The following is a 21,217-nucleotide window of genomic DNA, read 5'->3' as shown; positions in this document are numbered from 1 at the left end:
ACCATCTATTGCTCCATTCATGAAGCTTTTTAAATTCTTTCTGTAGCTCTCGGCAAGAGTCTGTGTTTGTAATTCTCCCTTGTATTGTGGCATCAACAGCAAATATATTTAGATAGCTTCCATTTGAAATGTTACTGTCTACATCATTTATATACACTAAAAACATACATAATTGGTGACAGCACTGAAGCTTGTGGAACTCCGCTAGTCACTTTACTCCATGATGACTAATTTCCCCTTTGTACTGCTCTTATTTCCCTTTTCCTGAGAAAATCCTGCATCCAACAGTACAGATTACCTTGGATTTCTCCTTGATGGTACAGTTTCCATAAAAGTCTTTGGTGTGGTACTATGTCAAATGCTTTCTTAAAATCTAAATAGATACTGTCCACCCATCCTTCTCTTTTCTGTAGAGCTTCTGCAACTCTATCATAGGAGCTTAATAGATGTGTGTGTGTGTGTGTGTGTGTGTGTGTGTGTGTGTGTGTGTGTGTGTGTGTGTGTGTGTGTGTGTGTGTGAGAGAGAGAGAGAGAGAGAGAGAGAGAGAGAGAGAGAGAGAAAGAGAGACCTACTGATCAAGTGTAACGAAATAATTTCACATCTTATTATTTTTTTTCTAAGATCAACAAAATTTAAAAAACAAAAAAGAATGTTAAATTGTAAATGGGGTGAGTGAGAGTCTATGGAGACTAATACTAGAACTTTGGGGGGGATGGCTGCAGATGGGGACTGACTTCTGGGATTTTCCTGTGCAACTGCTTTTTTTTTTTTTCTCTCTCCTGCATTTACTAGGTCAGGTCAGGGTTTATCTTTCCACATAAAATATGCTTCATGCAAATCAGGTCCACATAAATTGAGGATCTACTGTATACCACAAATACTAACCAAATTAGCCCTTTTGCTATGATGATGAATTGTATACAGTATTTCATTCTTTCTACTACCTTATTTATTTTATTCAAATTTGGATTGGCCATTCATAGTGAAAGTTTAATAAAGGTTCTATGCTAACCCTTCCAGTTTGAAAAGTCTCTCTAAACCTGAGCATCATTATCTGGTGACAGCAAGAATACTGTAAATTATAACATCTTGATGTGATTGTATGGGTCAACGTGTTCACAGATCATCACAGACAGAGGGTGAACAAAGCCAAAACTACAGCTGGTAAGTGCAAGGAAAAAGAGATGATTATACTCACGGCTCCGGGTGAGGCACGAGGAGGCACAGCGGGAGGCGCACCAAGAAAAGTACTTCGATCTGCAACACAATCACTATTAACCAACATTGAGGTGGCACTGTACAAGTCATTGCATCTTTACAATGCATATTACACCTTTATCTTATTTACAATGCATATTACACCTTCATGTTCTCTTTTATGCCAGTTACACATTTCTAGAAGTGAGACAGATTGCCTCAGTAACATTCACGAGAATAAAATTATCATCATCCAGACCTCCTTTCCCACCTTAGGGCAAAGTGAGGAGTAGCAATGTCCAGACAGCTCCAATGAGCCACACTTCCATTCACTCATCATTCAAGCCCTTTGAATCCTGGCTCTATCTGATACAACAAAAACATTCATCACATTCTGTAGCTTCACATAAACATATCTGATAGAGTCAATCCAGACGCTGTCATGTTAAAAAGAAGTGCCAAATCCCTGACCATGCACTTCTCCTCACAACATTCATCCAGCCAGCTCGATCTCTTGTCATTCCCCTAGCCTCACCGACTTCCATACCTCTCTTCCTCACACACTCATCCACCATATCCTTCCACCTTCTTCTTGGCTGACCTTGCCTCCTCCCTTCTTCAAATTTGCTCAGATATACCATTTTCACCACTCTATTGCTATCCATTCTCTCCAAATGACCATACCATCTCAGTACACTCTCTTCGATTATGGTGTCCACAGACTTCCTCACTCTGCATCTTTCACAAATTACATTATTTTGTATTTGTATTTGGAGGGTGAAGTGCTTGAAAGGGTACAACAAAGAAGAAAGGTTGCTGGTTCCTTGATGTCATTGATAAGGAACAGGGAAGTGAGCATGGAAGCGAAAAAGTTATTACATGACAGTACTGTGATACCAACTCTAACATATGGAAGTGAAGATTGGACGTTGTTGGAGGGACACAAGTCAAGACTGCGAGCAGTGGAAATGAGTTATCTGAGAGGAGCCTGTGGAGTCACATGGAGGGACAGATTGACAAATGAGGATGTGAAGGAGTGTTGTGGTGTGGATGAGATAGGAAGCATTAGGAGAAACACATTGAAGTGGTCTGGCCATGTGGAGAGAATGGAGTGTGAAAGACTGATGAGGAGAGTCCATGTGAGTGAGGTGGAGGGGGAGAGAGGGAGGGGAAGGCCAAGGATGAGATGAAGGGATGGAGTGGAGAGGTATATGAGAGAGGAAGGTGTGAATTGGAAGCAGGGGAGTGAAATGGCAAGGGACAGGATGACGTGGAGGCAATCTGTTTGTGGTCACCCCGTATAAGGGATTAAAGTATCTGGCAAGAGATAGATAGATAGATAGATAGACTATCCACTCTCTGTACTCCACATCCATTCCCCAGCAGTCACATCTCCACTGCTCTCACTCTTGACTTTTCATTTTCATGCCACTACATAGTCTCACATCCTTATGTTAAAGCTGGCACTAACACTCCTTCATGTATGCCTCATGCAGATGCAACACTCAAGCCTCTGATTCTTATTAAGGCCTTCATAGCACCAGGTACTGTCCTTCCTTGTGTCACTCTACCTTCCACTTCTTTTCCACATTTTTCTCTCTTTTCTATCACTGTACCCAAGTATTTGAACTCTCTCACCAATTCCAGTCTCTCTCCATCCACTGCAGTATCACATTGGGAGTTTCCTTCTTTCTCAATAATCACCACTATACTCTTTTCTACATTTACTCTCAAGGCATGATGCTCAGAGACATCAGCAAAACTCTGCACTGGTCTACCAAGTTCTTGTGCGATATTTGCAAGTAGTACTGCATATCAGCATATGACAAATTTAAGGTACTCCACCCAATACCATTCATTACTAATGCCATCCCTCTCTCCATTACTCATGTTTTTACTTCTCTCAGCACCCCATCCATTTCAGTTACCAAATTAAATTTATTGCAAAATGAACAGATGTTAAATGACACTGGCTTAAAAAGTTTGATTACTAGTGACTATGACAGTCACATGATCTTCCATTCACTGATGTCTTTTAGAAAATGAAGATTTAAATAATCAAATACAACTGGCACAACAATTTTGTGGCTGAAACAACTAAGTGTTAGACTGCTTTCTTTTGCTAACAGGACAATGTATTACAATAAGGACACCAGGGAATATGATGATTGATAAACAGTTTGGAAACTCAAGCATCTTCCTCGGCATAATGACACCTTGAACCAAGGAATCTGTGGATGAGTGAAATCGTCACTGCTGAATTTAAAATTTGCTTGTGTCCTTTTCCAATATTGTTATATTACTGAATTTCACATGCTTCTTATTGTTTTCCCAAACTGAGTCATTTGTGATTAATATGCACCTGTTGATATTAATTACAGCTACAGAGTATAAAGCTGAAAAGGAAACATGATGAGCTATTTATTATCCAAGTTCTCCTAATAATATCAGCTAATCAGTTGCAAGATGGGAAATTCAGGTAGGCTCCAACTGCAAGGTTCAAATGAATTCACTATAGAGACAATCTCCAGATGCTTTCTCAATATGAATTCACTTTTGTTTTTATTTTGTAATTTTTAGTTTACTTATTTTTAAGACTACTCTTGCTAACCCATAAAAGATTACTTGTAATGAATGGACTATCCATCAACATCTGACCTTATGCATGCACGCACACACACACACACACACACACACACACACACACACACAATGCACCTATGCAGCTCCTATTCTGCCAGATGACTACTGCAAATATAATGAAGAAAATATAACACAGAGACCTTTAACACAAAACCTACTGAATTTATTGAGGTCTAGAGAGGAAGAACGAGTATGGGTGCGTGCAGGTCTTGGAGGTGGTGGGGGTGGAGGATCCTTCTTTCCACCAGGAATAGGGGCACTTGGTATCATGGGCAGGCTGGTGGGGCCATACATCCTGGGGAATATCATTACCATGACTATTATTCACTGAAAGACTGGAAGGATGGGATCATGAAACAGAAAAAGAATGCATCAAAACTGAACTATGAAGAGTGCTTCGTGAAATGATCCACACATCCATTCTCTCGTCATTCAAACCTTTTAAAGTCTTAGACAAATCCTGGTGTATAATCAGAGTACAAAGAATAAAAGTCAATACCAAATCACTCTCTTCACAGAGTAGGGATATCATGGCAAGGCTACCATACAGTTGGCCTAGCATTAGTGCTGTAAATCGGCAAGCAGATGCCGATTAACATCAGTATCGGTACTGGACGGGATAAATTATCCAATAAATGGAATCGTATCAGAATCGGCTGAATAGCGATGACAAATATATGAAGGTTTGTTTTTCCCAATGATCATGGACTCTAGCACTTATTTCTCCACCATATAAACACAGTAATGATGATTACTTTTCAAAGATTCAGTCATATCCCACGATCTAATGACTGTCTTAATGGTAAAATGCTTGAAAGGGCTCTCCCTCCATGCCAAGGGATCTTTGTATGTGGCATGTGTTAGAAGTGTAATGTTATATGGTACTGGGACCTGGGGAGTAAAGAAAGAGGATATTCGCAGGCTCAAACACACAGAAATGAAAATGATTAGGTGGACATGTGCAGTGCGTCCCTGAGTGTGAGGTCGGGCAGGGACTAGGTTTATGATGGAAAAGTTAAAAGGCAGGATGGGACAGGAGAGTACTGGTGTTGTGATAAGGAAACGTAGATTGAGGCGGTTTGGGCACGTGGAGAGAATGGGGGATGATAATTGGGTGCAGAAAATGAGAAGTGTTAAAGTTAGGGGTAGGGTTGCAAGGGGTAGATCGAAAAAGACATGGGATGAAGTCAATAAGCGTGACCTCAGGGATAAGGAACTGACTAGGGAAGCTGCTAGAGACTAAGCAGTGAGGAGAGCCGCCATTAGATGACCAAGGCGGACACATGCAAGCATGTTGGAGCCTTTAAAAATGAAACAAAAAATGAAACGAACCAGCCCTGTACAGTATCTCCTTTGACACTGATGGTAAGTGTGAAACAAAAAATGAACAAATCAGCCCTGTATCTCCTCTGACACTGATGGGAAGTGTGTACCTGAGACTTTCTCTCTCCAATGAATCACATATTTAAACTGAATATTCCTGTGGATCTCCCCATTTCATAAGATAAGGACATTGAGGTATGATGATGAGAACAATTTCATCATGCTTGTTCCAATGCTGTCCACAACAAGGAGAAGGCTTGTAAAAGGCACCAGAGCCAACCCACCCCCGAATCACATCTTTTTTATGTTTCTGCCAGGAATCGTGCAAAGTCTCTTCTTTGCTCTGCTAAAAATAATTTCATCTGTACTAAATGCTCTCAACTCTCCAACTCGAATTCTTCCTGCTCTTTCTGGCACCTTGCCAAAAATCATTCTAACAACTTTACCTAATCATCCTTCCATTCTCTTTTCTACTCTGATGGCTCTGTTGCTGTTTCTACTACTGACAAAGCAGATCTCTTCACTCAGACTTTCTCCTCCAATTCCATCTTAGACGATTCTGGTGCTATTCCCCCCCCTGACTTCCTCATGGCTGACATTAAAATTTCCTCAGCTGATGTTTTTTCTGCCATCACTGGCCTCAATACTAACAAGGCATATGGGCCTGATGGGGTCCCTCCTGTTGTCCTCAAGAACTGTGCTTACACCCTGCCTAGGTAAACTCTTTCACCTTTGTCTACCAACTTGTACCTTTCCTTCTTGCTTGAAGTTTGCTCTCATTCAGCCAGTCCCAAAGAAGGGTGACCATTCCCAATCCTTTAGCTATCGCCCAACTGCTTTAAAATCTGTCTCAAAAGTTTTTGAGTCTATTCTCAACAGAAAAATTTTAAAGCATTGTTCCTATCATACCTTTCTTTCTGATCATCAGTATGGGTTCCATCAGGGATGCTCAACTGGCGATCTTCTCACCTACCATTCAGACTCCCGGTCATCCTCCTTTCGGGACTTTGGCGAAAGCTTTGCCACTGCACTTGACATCTTAAAGGCTTTCGATCGAGTCTGGCATGAATCTTGAATTTCCAAACTGCCCACTTATGGTTTCTATCCTTCTTTCTGTGCCTTCATCTATACCTTCCTTTCTGGTCGTTCTATAGCTACTGTTGCAGACGGCCATCGTTCTTCTCCTAGATCTATTAACAGTGACGTTCCTCAGGGCTCTGTCCTATCACCAACTCTCTTCCTTTTATTCATCAATGACCTTCTACGCTGTACATCTAACCCTATCCACTCATACACTGATGACTCCACCCTTCATCTTTCCATTTGGTTCCCGCAATGTCCATCTCAGCAGTTACTTCAACAAACAAGGATGAGACTATGGCACACCTAACGTCTGACTTGGCTCGTATCTCTGACTGGGGTAAAAATAATTTTGTTGTTTATAATGCCTCAAAGACTCAGTTCTTACACTTATCAAACTGACAAAATCTTCCACAGGAGTACCCACTAATGTTTAATAATATCCAGGTCAATCCTGCATTGTCCTTAAACGTACTTGAGGTTTCATTCTCTTGGGACTTATCTTGGAAAGATCATATTACATCTCTTGTAAAATCTCCTTCCAAGAGATTAGGTGTGCTAAGTCGAATCCATACCTTCTTTATTCCTGCACAGTTGTCGACTTTACACATGGGTTTTATCTGTCCCTGTGCAGAGTACAACTCTCATATGTGGGGAGGCTCTCCACATACAGCTCTTCTCAACAGGGTGGAGTTAAAGGCTTTTCGTCTCATTAACTCTCCTCCTCTTACTGGCCCCCTTCAACTTCTGTCTCTTCGCCACACTGTTGCATCTTTATCTCTTTTCTATCACTACTTATGGTCACTGCTCCACTGAACTGCATGCTTGCATCCCTCCACCTCCACGATGGGCTTGTAGCACCCATCTAGCAACAAACTCTCATCCCTATTCTGTCCAACTCTCTAATGCAAGAGTTAACCGTTACTCCCAGTCCTTCATTTATGCAACAGGCTAACTCTGGAACTGTCTCCCTCTGTCTGTATTTCCTACTTCCTACGATCTCCAGTTCTTCAAACGCAGTGTGTCCAGGCATCTTGAAATGAATGGATCTTGAATTTGGCTCTCTTTTGTATTGATTTTGTTTTTTTCTTGGAAGGAATGGTTTGTGGGCTCCTGGCCTTTGGTTCCTTCTTCCTTGCATTAAAAAAAAGCTACTACTACTTTATTTAAAGGGGGGGGGGGGCATTCATCAAAAACTTTGAAACAGCACACAACATACCCAGAGTCCTCTGGTGGAGTGCCCACAGATGACTGGGGTGGGGGTGGCAGCCCTCCTGTGGTTGAACCTGTAAGCATAATGTTCAAGACTGAAACATCCTTTCAACCACTGGTCAGTGTATAAAATCTATCATATCTTTTGATACTCATACTGAAAGTAATTATGGAATATGATTTAATGAAGCAAGTACTGCACATGGTGCTAAAGTGCAACCTTGAATATTCAAATGTCTACAGTTTGGAAACATCCAAAAATCATACATACCATAATTTATGAAACTGGCCTTTTCATTTCCCCAAATTAGCTCTTAATGGCTGCAGAAACTTGCATCTAAAACTGACGACTACACTTATCTGGCACTAACTAACCTTACTGGCAAACATTTTGTTACTCATAACAAAAGTTTCCATTTCTTTTTGTGGTCAAGAAGCTCATTATTATTTGAGTCAGTTCAAGACTTAGGAGAAGATTTCACCATAATCATAGCTTTTAAACCCCTCACACACTGTAAGTTTTCTGTAAGTGTGTGACATGATCAGAGAAAATACCATGATGGCAGGCTGGACTTGCACACAAAGCAAAACAATCCCATGTATTTTATTTGTCCCAGAAATTGGTTATAATGGTACAAACTGTATATGATCATCTTCCCTGATGTTTACACTGTACTATATGATTAGTTAATAAAAACACACAAAATTGATGAGTAAAAGTACTGTGAAAGTACCAAAATGAGGTGAGAATACTGTTGTTCAATAGTGAAAATTACTGCCCTACACTCTAGCACAAACTTTTGCCTGGATAATGCAATAGCTAGGCATATGTGTAGATGCAGAACTTTACAAACTTTCACATGGTATTGTTGGAATTCTGATACGACCACTAGTGTTTGAGTTAGTTGCCAAAAATTGTGTGCCCTCCTCCCCGAACCAAAAACAGAGAGAATGCCGACTATTTGAGAGTGTTGGCCTGGAAATAGACACCCTCCCCTATGACTCACCAAATACTGACACATTTCATGCTAAAACATAATTTTTGTTGAATATTTTTTTCCAGAATTGCCTAATTGGTATCCCTTCAGCCTAATACTGACAAGTGTGTCATAAGTTCCTCTTCAGACTAACACCGTTTTGACTCGTTTTGAGTCATCGTGCGCAAAGGGGTTAAAAAGCTTTACTGCTTAGTTTGGTCCTTTGAAAAAGTATGCAACATAATAATCCAGCTGCAAGTTGTATGTTGTGTGCACGTGTTATGAGACGAGTGTTGTGATGGAAACACAACCATCTACAACATAAAAATGTGATAATATTCGGAAGTTCTCATCATTACCATCATCCGGATCTCCTTTCCCACCCAAGGGCAGGGAGAGGAGTAGCAATGTCTAGACAGCACAAACTTACCCAATCCAAATAGGCCATACTTCCATTCACTCATCATTCAAGCCCCCGGAATCCTGGCTCTACTGGATACGTCAAAAAACATTCACCACACTCTGCAGCTCCACACAAACGTATCTGGTTGAGTCAATCCGGACACTGCCATGCTCACAATGGGTGCCAAAATCCCTGATCATGCATTTCTCCTCACAACATTCATCCAGCCAGCTCGATCTCTTGTCAGTTCCCTAGCCTCACCGACTTCCAAACCTCTCTTCCTCCAACACTCATCCACCATATCTCTACACCTTCTCCTTGGCCTACCTTGTCTCCTCCCTCCTTCAAATTTGCTCAGGTAAACATTTTTCACCACTCTATTGTTATCCATTCTTTCGACATGACCATACCATCTCAGGACACTCTCTTCGATTCTGGTGTCCACCGACTTCCTCACTCCACACCTTTCATGAATCACACTATTTCGTATCCTATCCACCCTCTGTACTCCACATACATTCCTCAGCAGTCCCATCTCCACTGCTCTTACTCTTGACTTTTCATTTTCATGCCACACCATAGTCTCACACCCATAAGTTACAGTTGGCACTGTCACTCCCTCATGTAAGCCTCGTGCAGCTGCAACACTCAAGCCTCTGTTTCTTGTTAAAGCCTTCATTGCACCAGCGACCTTTCTTCCTTGTGTCACTCTACTTTCCAATTCTTTTGCACATATTCTTCTCTTTTCTATCACTGTACCCAAGTATTTGAACTCTCTCAACAATTCCAGTCTCTCTCACCAATTCCAGTCTCTCCATTCACTGTGACATCACACTGGGAGTCACCTTCTCTCTCAATAACCATCACTTTACTCTTCTCTACATTTACTCTCAAGGCATGACTCACAGACATCAATAAAACTCTGCACCATCCTACCAAGTTCCTGTCCGGTACTTGCAAGCAGTACTGCATCATCAGCATACAACAAATTTGAGATATTCCACCCATCACCATTCATTACCAATGCCATCCCTCTCTCCATTACTCGTGTTTTCACTTGTCTCATCACTCCATCCATATATATATTGAACAACCATGGGGACATCACACAAACTTGTCGCACGCCCACACCGATTGTGAACTTTTCACTTAGATGCCCATTAACCCTTACACATGCTTCGCTACCATCATAAAAAACTCTTGGCAGCACCTAGCGGCTTACCATCTACATCATACATGCGCAAAACTTTTGGAAGTTCTGTAGCAGAATAAAAAACCACAGCCTGTCCCCACTATACAATGACATGCGTTTGGGAAAACCCATTGAGCCGAGGTATCGTTATGCAGGGACGTTATAACACATTAAGTATTGTATAAGGATATGTTTGGAAGCCTTGGGATCATCCCCAACCAAGTCCGAAACCCATCCAAATAGTCCAAAAAGAAATTTCTAACTCACCTAAACCCCCAAATAACTTTAACCCTTCAATGAGCTTAGCACGTGACTTCATTATCGCAGAAAAAAATCACTAAATCACTTGTATGTTATCACGATACGGTAAAACCTCAATGTAACGGACTTCAATATACCGGAATTCGCTTTTATCAGAGTTGAGGAGCCGACTGGAATAAATTCTTATAAACTGGAAAAAGTCTGATACAGCCACAAGCAGTCTGGACTGCCTGACCACTTCAGCTATGTTCACCACAATAAAGTATATAAAAAACATGTTTATCAGAGTACAGCACAGTATTGTTATAGACAGTATACGTATTATACCATATGATTACTGTAGTGAATGTATAGTACAGTACAGTACTGCAACGGTGGTGAAAACAGTTTAAAAACCGCCAGTGCAATCTGGACTAATGTCTGGTATTGTAAAAAAAGTCTGTATTTTTTTTTTTTTTTTCTTTTATGTGTCCGACACTGGGCATAGGCTTCACAGCCTGCTCCCAAGGTCCAGTAGTGCTCTTACATACCATACACCTCCACATGTAACCACTTCAGTGCTAACACCCACCATCCATATTGAATACATGCTAGGGCTGTCTCATACAGGACTGGTGTATTGGTATTAGCTGGGGTATTTTTTCGACATGTCGACGGGACTTCTGGTAGATCAGTAAAGTCTGCTTTTCATTAAATTCAAATCTTTAAACTGTTCCCTGCCCCAGCATGGATTTGAACCTGGGTCCGGTAGGACTGCAGGTCACCTGTTTACCGCCTGAGCTACCATCTCTCCAAGTGACAGCTGGGGGAAGTCCATATGTTGTTTTTATCAGATTTTTTTTTTTTTCCCCTGAATGGCTTGGGCCCCAGTTAGTATGCTATAGTGAGGTTTTACATTAATTTACAATATAATATAAAGTAACACTTTCTGCCAGTCCTGTATGATTTTAGTGCAATCTGGGTGCGGATTATTTTGTATTATTTACGAGAGAGAGAGAGAGAAATGACATAAGCAGCACTGCTTCCAACATTATAATGCATACAAAGCAGTCCTTACTTTATTCCCATGGGTTAATAATCTACCACTTACACCCTTCGCACTTTCACATTTCTTTCTGCTGTCACTTCTACATTTCCAAACAACTTTCCATAATTACTTCCTATTTTCAGAGTAATTTGCATTCATTTTTCTTCCTAGACCATTATTTACCTCCTTCTTTTTCCTCTTCACTAGTCTATTTACGTGCTTCTTGCTCTCAATATACAGTATTCAGTTATTTCAAATGAACCCCTGTCCTGTAACCACTCTAGCCACTTCTTCCTCTTTTCCTCCAATGCTCTCTTAACCTCTTCATCTCACCATGCCATGCCTTTCTTCTCTGTTGCTACTCTTGCCACACCACACATTGCTTTAGCATTCCTAACTAAGCAATCCCTATATGCATTCCACAAGCTGTCCAGGCCCGTTTCATTCCAAATCACTGATTCTAACTCCTCCCCTACTTTGGTCCTGTATTCATCTGCTATTTCTTTGATCCTCAGCTTCTCGACTTTCAGTTCTTCTGCCGGACCGCTCCTCTCTCTCCTGGTCCACCACACTCCTCTCAGCTTGATCTTGCATACCACAATCATACGATCCGTCAGACCTGCACACTGTCCTCTCACAGCCCTTGTATCAGCACTGGTTCCCAGCATCGACCTTTCTACAAGCACATAATCAATCAGGCTTCTATCAACACGATCCCCGTTCCCTCTACACCATGTATATTTATGTGCATCTTTGTGTTTGAAATACAAGTTACAAATGCACAACCTCCTTTCCTGAAACATTTCCTTCAGTCACTTCCAACTATGATTTTCTCCTGGCACTCTATTACAACCCATTATGTCATCCTCAGGATCAGTGCCTACTCTTCCATTCATATCACCCATTACAAACACTTTATAGCCCCTGGACATTTCTCCCATTACTTCGTCCAGCTCATCCCAAAACCTGTCTTTCTCACTCCTGTCATCGCACAGTGCATACATTACAATCACAGCCACTTTCACCTTCTCAAACTTGAGCTTGACATACATACATCTCGAGCTGACACATTTGTATTCTCTCATTCCACTCTGCCACACTTTATTCATCAACAAAGCAACTCCCTCCTTGCATCTTCCTCGCCCATTCATGCCCAACCGCACACACTTTACACCCTCCCACTCCTCCACTTCAAACCCTTTCATCTTTGTTTCACACAATGTCATCACAGCATATCTCACACTCTTGAACACATTCACCACTTCCACCCTCTTGCTCTCCTCATTCACATCTCTCACATTCCACATGGCCATGCAAATCTGCCCATTTGGTTGCGACCCTGGACAGGTATTGGATCCCCCGAGGCTCTCCAAAACATTTGCCATGATTAAGTGGTTTTAGATAGGGGAATCTGGGGGACACTTAACCTGGCCAAAAACCCCATTCATATGGTTACCATCCAGTGTAGTAAATGGTTTCCTGGGAACAGGAAACCATTTGGCTTGTCACTCAGTGTAGAGACCATTTGGCATCCTACACTGATTGAGTGGATGATGGGCACCATCATCTACCACTACTGATTAAACAAAGATAATTTTTAAGAAGTTGCATTTAGTAAAATCTGAAACTCTGTATATTCAAACTGATTACAAGACAGAATCAAAATCTGCTGTTGTGTGCTTTGCATGATGATTTTGAATTTTTTTTTTTTTAAATTGAATATTTCACTCTCATCTTAAACGTCAGGACCAACTTGCCTATGGTGGTACTACTCTAAACTGGCAGCTAAGGTGGGGCGTGAACCTCTGTACAGTGTTGCCACGTTTTCCATACCCGCGATGCCCCCCCTCCCCCTCCTCTCTCTTTCTCTCCCTCTCCCCTTGGGGGAGATGTGCATCACCCTGGGGAACTTTGTTTCTTTTATGAGAGACTGTTATAAACCTGTGCTTTCATTTCTTTGTTTTTATTATATCTAATTATATTTTAAAATATTATTGTTTTACACAGGGCACCAGATGACCTCGCTGTTGTGGCACCATGATTTGTTTTCATTCAATCATTCTCTCTCTCCTTCCTTTCCTCCCTTCCTCCATCTCTCCCTCAGCTTGACAAAGCATTCAACACTGCCTCTAGCCTGCCTTCCCCCCCCCCCCTCTCTCTCTCCTGGGGGAAGATGTGCATCACCCTAGGGAATTTTGTTTCTTTTATGAGTGACTGTTATAAATTTGTGCTTTCATTTCTTTATATTGTTTTTATTATATCTAATTATATTTAAAAATATTTATTATTGTTTTACATATGGCGCCAGATGACCTCACTGTTGCAACACCATGATATGTTTTCAGTCACTCTCTCCCTCCTTCCTTCCCTCCCTTCCTCCAGACTGGGTCTGTGTGAGTGTTGCTGCTCATGAGGGTTTAATGTATTATTTTTTTTTTTACTAAGAAACTGGCATATTTTTACATATGCTCCTGCACATTATCTTATATTCATACATGTGACATTATTACCCACCCCAGAAATACAGTAAAAGCTAATAAAAGTGACTACATTTTTTAACAACACTGTAAGATATTTATGGCACGTTTCTGTATTGCTGTATAAATATTTTATGCATAGTAAGTTTACTGTTCTTTCATATATTAAAATACACACGTTAACATTGTATTCATATGTGTTCATCTTATTTGTAATGCCTTTAACATAATTATATAACAGCCGTTTCACATCGCTTTCACATCGCGGATTTGGGAAACATAGCAACACTGTACAGAAGATTGCACCCCACCCTAGCCACCAGTTTAGAGTAGTACCACCATAGCCCCGGGCTCCTATGCTTCTCATGGAGCAATGTAGGATTGGGTGATGGATGGATGGATGGATGAAAATGCAACGTTACTACATTAGTTACAGTAATAATTGATGTAGGGGGCACTTCTTGTGCCTCCCCCATGCCCATTTTGTCCCCTTCCTCTGCCTCTTCCTTGTCCCCCTCCTCCATCTCTTCCTCTTTCCCCTCTTCTGCGCCCCCCTGCAGTTGACTCGTGAGATGGTTACTGTCAGGATGAAGTCCAATAACGCAGAAAAACTGATCCAAATTTGGCGTTAGTTTGCTTTAAGAAATGGTCACAGTATCACAACGTGGTCACTTCCAATTAGAGTGCAATGCACAAAGCCGCACTATTCAGCTGTCTCACGTGATGTCTACACTCAAACATGCTGGGACTTCAGGGATGAACTAAAAAGAGCTAAATAAAGCCTTGAGTTAGAGATTAATGTAACTGTGCAAAACTGCACCAATGTGTGTTAATTATGCAAAGACCCTTTCCCACAATGGTGCTTCATTGCCCACATAAGAATTCTACTAACTAGAGTTTTCCACGTACTAATAACGTAGTACATATAAAATTTTATATAGTCATGCTGCTAGTGGTGCTCTATTGATACTTGACGGTACTTCCGTACGTGAATGGCTTCTCACGTGCTTGCAATGGCGTAGAGGAATCTCTATGTACAGTATTCAGAAAGTGGATGATCATCTTTCAATTAGGTGTATTAAAATAGGTCATGGACACGAGCAGTGACCCGTTAAGTATGACGGGCTAATTTTTATCCCAAAATACCAAACAGATTTTCTAGCAGACTTGTGAAACAATAATATGAATCCATCCATCAATCCATCATCTAATCCTATCGCCCCATTAGGAGCATAGGAACTCGGGGCTAGGCAAGTTGGTCCTGACATTTAAGATGAGAGTGACCAGCCTCACTCATCCCAGTGGCATTATGTGAGCAATAAACCCAATCCTTGGGTATAAACCTACACAGGCTCAATAGACTGGAGCACCTTAATTATCTACTAAACTACCAAGAGCCATAATTTGGTTATATGGCTACCACCAGGGTAGTACATGGTTTCCTGGTGTACAGGAAACCATTTTGCTTGTCACTCAGTGTAGAGTTACCCATAGGCAGAAGGAAGAGGAAAGAATGAAGAAAAGAAAGACAGAAAAGCGAGTGTAAAGTCACCTGTAGGCAGAAGAAAGAGAAAAGAGTGAAGGAAGGAAAGACAGAAGAGGAAGGATGGAAGAGAGGAAAGAGCAGACACCCAAAGCAGCACTACACTGAATGACTGGATGGTACGCACGCCCCCACCTACAGCAAAAATATCTATCTATCCATTCCCAGACGCCTTAATCCCTTATACGGGGTGGCCACAAACAAATCGCCTCCACGTCACCCTGTCCCCCGCCATTTCACTCCCCTGCTCCCAATTCACACACCCCACTCTCATATACCTCTCCACTCCATCCCTCCATCTCATCCTTGGCTTTCCCCTCCCTCTCTACCCCTCCAACTCACTCACTTACACTCTCCTCATCAGTCTCTCACTCTTCATCCTCTCCACATGGCCAAACCACCTCAATGTGCTTCTCCTAATGCTTCCTATCACATTCACATCCACACCACAAGGCTTTTTCACATCCTCATTTGTCAGTCTGTCTCTCCATGTGACTCCACAGGTTCCTCTCAAATAACTCATTTCCACTGCTCTCACTCTTGATTTGTGTCCCTCCAACAACGTCCGAGCTTCACTTCCATACGTTAGAGTTGGTATCACAATACTGTCATGTAATAACTTTTTCACTTCCATGCTCACTTCCCTGTTTCTTATCACTGCCTTCAAAGAACCAGCAACCTTTCTTCCTTGTTGTACCCTTTCAAGCACTTCACCCTCCAAACCTCCATCTTTACTCATCACACTACCCAAGTACTTAAACGTACTCACATTTTCCCTTTCCTCATCATCCAACCTCACTGTACATTCACTGACTTCACCTCTCTCGAAGACCATAACTTTACTCTTCCCTACATTCACCTTTAGATTCCATTTATTACACTCTCTCTCAAACTCATCCACCAAGCCTTGCAGCTCCCCTTCGTCTTCCCTTAACAACACAGTATCATCTGCAAACAACAGTACTGGGAGTTTCCAAACACTGCCCTCTCTCACCAGGGCCACTCCAACATCCACTGCCCTACCTTGTATCTCTTTTATTAACCCGTCCATATACAGACTGAACAACCATGGAGACATGATACATCCCTGTTTCAACCCAACCTTCAAACAGAAAAACTCACTCAGTTCACCATCCACACGCACTGCAGCCTTAGCACACTCATACATACTCTTCACAGCATTCAACAACTTCCCATCTAGTCCATATATTCTTAATACTTTCAACAATCCTTGTCTATCCACCCTGTCATATGCTTTCTCCAAATCCATGAAGGCTGCATACAACTTGTTTCCCTTCTCTAGAAACTTTTCCACTAAAGATCTAAGAATGAATATCTGATCTACACAACCTCTTCCCTTGCTAATGCCTCCCTGTTCTTCTCCAACTAATTCCTCTGTTATTTCTCTCACGCTGTCAATAAGTATCCTACCGTATACTTTTCCTATTACACTAAGAAGACAAATGCCCCTATGATTACCACACACTTCTTTTTCCCCTTTCCCTTTGTACAAGGGAATAATTATACTGGACTTCCAATCCTCCGGGACTCTACCTTCCTCCCAGGCCATTCTGCACATCTTCCACACCCATTCTACTACTATCTCTCCCCCATGCTTCAGCATTTCACCACACACTCCATCAATTCCTGGGGCTTTCCCATTTTGACTTTCTTCATTACTTCCACAACTTCCATCTTACTGATTTCTTCCTCTCTTCTCACCACCCTCCTTCTCCCAGTCATTCCTCAGCCACTTAAACTTGCATTACTTTCATTCTCTATGTTCAACAATTCATTAAAGTGTTCTCTCCATCTGCTCACTTTTAAACTAGTAATCTACCATTTTTATCTTTCACTCCCCTACAAACTTCATTGCCACCCTGTCTGATTCTCTTTACCTCTTTCCAGAACATTTTCTTATATTCCCTCCACCTGACACTCAAATTCCTTCCAAATTCCTCATCCACTCTCTTCTTACTCTCTCTTACTAATCTATTCACCTCTCTCTTCCTTTCTACATATAAGTCTCTCTTCTGTCTTTCAACTTCTTCCACACCCCTATTGCGCATCCATTCTTTATATGCTTTTTTCTTTTGTGCCACAGCCTGTCTCACCTCTTCATTCCACCATGCTGTTCCTTGCACCCCTTTTCTTCTTCTCTTCACCCCACATACCATCCCACATGCTGGACATATTTCTTTTGTGAATATCTTGCACACACCTTCCACGTCCCTCATCTGCTCCAATTCATATTTACCCAATCGTTCTGCCACTTCACTCTTATATTCTTCCTTTTTTCCAACCTCTTGCAACTTTTCTACCCTCATGTATGGGTTACTTTCTCCTGTCCTTCCTTTCTCCTACTCCTTCATTTCTTTTGAACCTTGACTTTCACCACCACCATGTGGTGATCAGAAAGTCCACTCCCCCAACCTCTGTATGCTCTTGCATCCATTACACACCTCATTCTATCATCCAAACACAAAATCAAACATTGCTTTCCATTCATTCAGTTCACCATCCACCCTTTCATTACTCGCCACGTATACCTGTGGATCATTTTGTATCTCAAGAGAGTATTTGCTATTACCAACCCCCTCCCTGCACAAATGTCCAATAGAGCACTACCATTCTTATACCCTTCTGCAGGCACATCCCACTCTCCAGCTACTCCATCCACCTGCACATTCCCTACCTTTCCATTAATATCTCAATTCAAAAACACTCTCTCATTCCTTTCAAACTTTTCCATGCACGGTCCTCATTTGTCCAGCACTCTTCTTTCACTCTACTTGCACGATCTTGTGTTGGCACATACATGCAGACAATTGCCCACATTTGTAGTCCAACTTTCAATCATACCCACAAAATCCTTGAGCAGACGGATCCATACTCTCTTATATTCACCTTCCATAGTAGTGTCACAACTACATATTATTAAAATTTTCACACACAAAACATACAACAATATACACTATTAAAAAATATAAAACCTACATCAAGAAATCACTGACACAAATACCGTAAATACAGCAATCAGCATTGCCAATTCATCAAGTCTGAAATAATTTGATATGTGGCAGCATTTATACAGTACTTTACAAGAAATTAAGAAAGAGTCCTTAATGTATAATTTCCACATGGCTGTCAGAAGTCTGAACTGAAAAGTCACTCATAATGCAGAGATCACCTTTCAGTTATCATTTGATTAATATGAACCTCACCTTTACACCCTAAAGTAGACTATGATGCTAAAATTACCTAACTGAGCTTGAGTAAAAGCAAATATTAACAGACACAATGCTATGAATTAACCTGCAGGTTTTCTAGGTAATGGACGCTGGATTGGCTTGATTTCTTGCCCCTCCTGGGTTTTCTTTGGACTGCCTTGAGAAGTTCCAGAGTTGGAAGAGGATGAGGTTGGTGCTGCAGCAGGCTGCAGGTCACCAGAAGCAGGTGCAGTAGATGGCACCAGTTCAGAGGGTTGAGTTGCAGAGGGATCAGGACTAAAAGATGATGGACCATCCACCTCTGCAACCTCTAGTCGCTTGGATTCTGGGGTTAGTCTGACTGCTTTTGGATGAAGGATCTTGGGGTCCTGAAAAAGTAAGTTGGTTTAACCTGTGTTCTTATAATAACTTCATCAGTCCTTGTGCTTGACTTACATGCTTGCTTCTGGTTCACAGGACACAATTACATACCAGTACTGTATCCAGTAATCCCTCATTTATCTGGATGTGCAGTATCCGGACCTGTTCATTACCTGGATACTGGACCTTGGCTCTAATAAACCATTATCTGAATTTACTTGCAATTACCCAAACATAAAAGTCCCCAAGAACTTTGGCAGGCCAGCCTGCCTCCCGGCTCCCCTCTCACTCCCTCCTTCCTTCGTGCTGAAAACACTGACCCATGAGTTTTTAAAGTTTTTGACAATGTACTTGAATACTATTGGTCGTACCAAAATTCCATGACATCCACAAGAAAGCTAATGAAATTCTGCATCTAGACATATGCTTAGCTCTTACAAGGTGGGGACAAAATTTTGCACTTGGATGGTAAGCAGTTATATGAAGGTAAATTTTACTCTTGAACATGTGTTCTCACTGCAGTTTTGCTGTTTTACTCATCAGTTTTCTGTGTTTTTATTAGCTTATCTTATTGTATAAACACCAGCAAAGGTGACAGATTACCATTTATTGCAATATAACCAATTTCCGGTGGCATATTTGCCCCCCCCCCACCCCTTTTGGTGCCCCGGGAGCAGTTATCACTCGTGTCACAGAAAGATAACTGATTTTCCAACTGTCATCAGGTTTTTTGTGTATTTTTGTTGTTTATTTATTGTGTTCTTGGTGTTTAGCATTATATGGATATTCCTATGTGTGTTTTGATGTCTCAATGTGGCAGAATAACTGGAACACTGCCAAAATTTGGAGGGGTATTGTACATATATATATATATATATATATATATATTTTGCAATGGTTTTCTTGGTGTTTAGCATTACTTTGGATATTCTGATGTGTGTTTTGATGTCTAACTATGGCAGATTGACCTGAAAACAGTGCCAAAATCACGAGGAGTACTGTACATACAGTAGTGAATAGGTTTTTTTTTTTTTTTTCTTTTTAATTATTTTGGATATTCCTATGTGTGTTATGATGCTTAAATATGCATGGATGACAGGAAAACACTGTCAAAATATGCAGAGATACTGCACAAATAGGTAAGGTATATATAGGTTGGAGGTTGGGTACAGGTAGGGTCTGGGTATAGTAGGGGGGATGTTGTTCATTATCTGGATACTGCCATGACCTGGACATGCCTTTGGCTCTATTACATTGGATAACTGAGGGAGTACTATATATGCTTGTATACAGTATGTATATACTGGTATACCAGCATGTTATGACATGGCTTCTCCTAACTCTTTTACCCCAGGAGATCTATTCAAAGCTGAATAAAATCACCTGGTGTTTGCCACAATAACATATTGTACAAGGTATATCACTGAGCTGAGGGGGTAAATGGAGACTGTTTATTGTCCTTCACCCCCAGGGTTCTATCCTAATTCAAAAATTGTCTCGCATTAGCTAGAAAAAACATAAGATGTAAACTCATACTGAAAGGATACCTGACAGCATTTCAAAATGTTCCACAGTTAAGACAAGGTGTCAACAATGTCCATCTATAGATGCAAACCAGTAATTCCCTGAAACAGGGACTTGATGGACACCCTGCACTTCTATTATATTCCAAAGTATTTCAAACGCTTGTAGCAGGTGGGGGTGCTCACCATCCACCCACTTGATGTAGTGCTACTTTGGGTGTCTGCCCTTTCCTCTCTTCCTTCCTTCCTCTTCTGTCTTTCTTTCCTTCATTCTTTCCTCCTCCTTCTGCCTATGGGTGACTTTACACTCCCTCTTCTGTCTTTCTTTCCTTCATTCTTTCCTATTCCTTCTGCCTATGGGTGACTCTACACTGAGTGACAAGCCAAATGGTTTCCTGTACACCAGGAAACCATTTACTATGCTGGGTGGTAACCATATAACCAAATTTTGGCGCCTGGTGATTTAGTGAGTAATTAAGGTGCTCCAATCGGACTGAGCCAGTGCAGCTTTATAGCCAAGGGGTGGCTGGGGTTTACTGCTCATGTAATGCCACTAAGGGATGTGTGAGGCATGACACTCCCATCTTAAATGTCAGGACCAACTTGCCTAGCCCCAGACTCCTATGCTCCTCATGGGGCAACACAGGATTGGATGACGGATGGATGGATTTCACACGCTTTGCTTTACTCTGTGAGTATAGCCATGCAGTCAAATTATTTATGATTTTTCATTTCTGACCACAAAATCATTAACCAACACTGGCAATA

General features: G+C 41.4%; 1 protein-coding gene across 1 annotated transcript in view; it reads right to left on the bottom strand.

The window, feature by feature from the left end:
• The window catches only part of Reps (RALBP1 associated Eps domain containing), a 110,799-nt gene that overhangs the window by 24,100 nt on the left and 65,482 nt on the right, over positions 1 to 21,217 (bottom strand). The window contains exons 9-12 of the mRNA XM_080271669.1: positions 18,652 to 18,934; positions 7,464 to 7,530; positions 4,000 to 4,136; positions 1,200 to 1,258 (exon numbers count right to left, since the gene is read on the bottom strand). Of these exons, the coding sequence (XP_080127795.1) occupies positions 1,200 to 1,258; positions 4,000 to 4,136; positions 7,464 to 7,530; positions 18,652 to 18,934 (546 nt within the window). The remainder of the gene's footprint in view (positions 1 to 1,199; positions 1,259 to 3,999; positions 4,137 to 7,463; positions 7,531 to 18,651; positions 18,935 to 21,217) is intronic.

Source organism: Coenobita brevimanus, chromosome 47 (genome assembly GCF_032717465.1).
Source record: "Coenobita brevimanus isolate Jiangsu-jjx chromosome 47, ASM3271746v2, whole genome shotgun sequence".
NCBI classification, from domain to species: Eukaryota; Metazoa; Arthropoda; class Malacostraca; order Decapoda; family Coenobitidae; genus Coenobita; species Coenobita brevimanus.
This window is presented reverse-complemented; position numbering and strand designations above follow the sequence as displayed.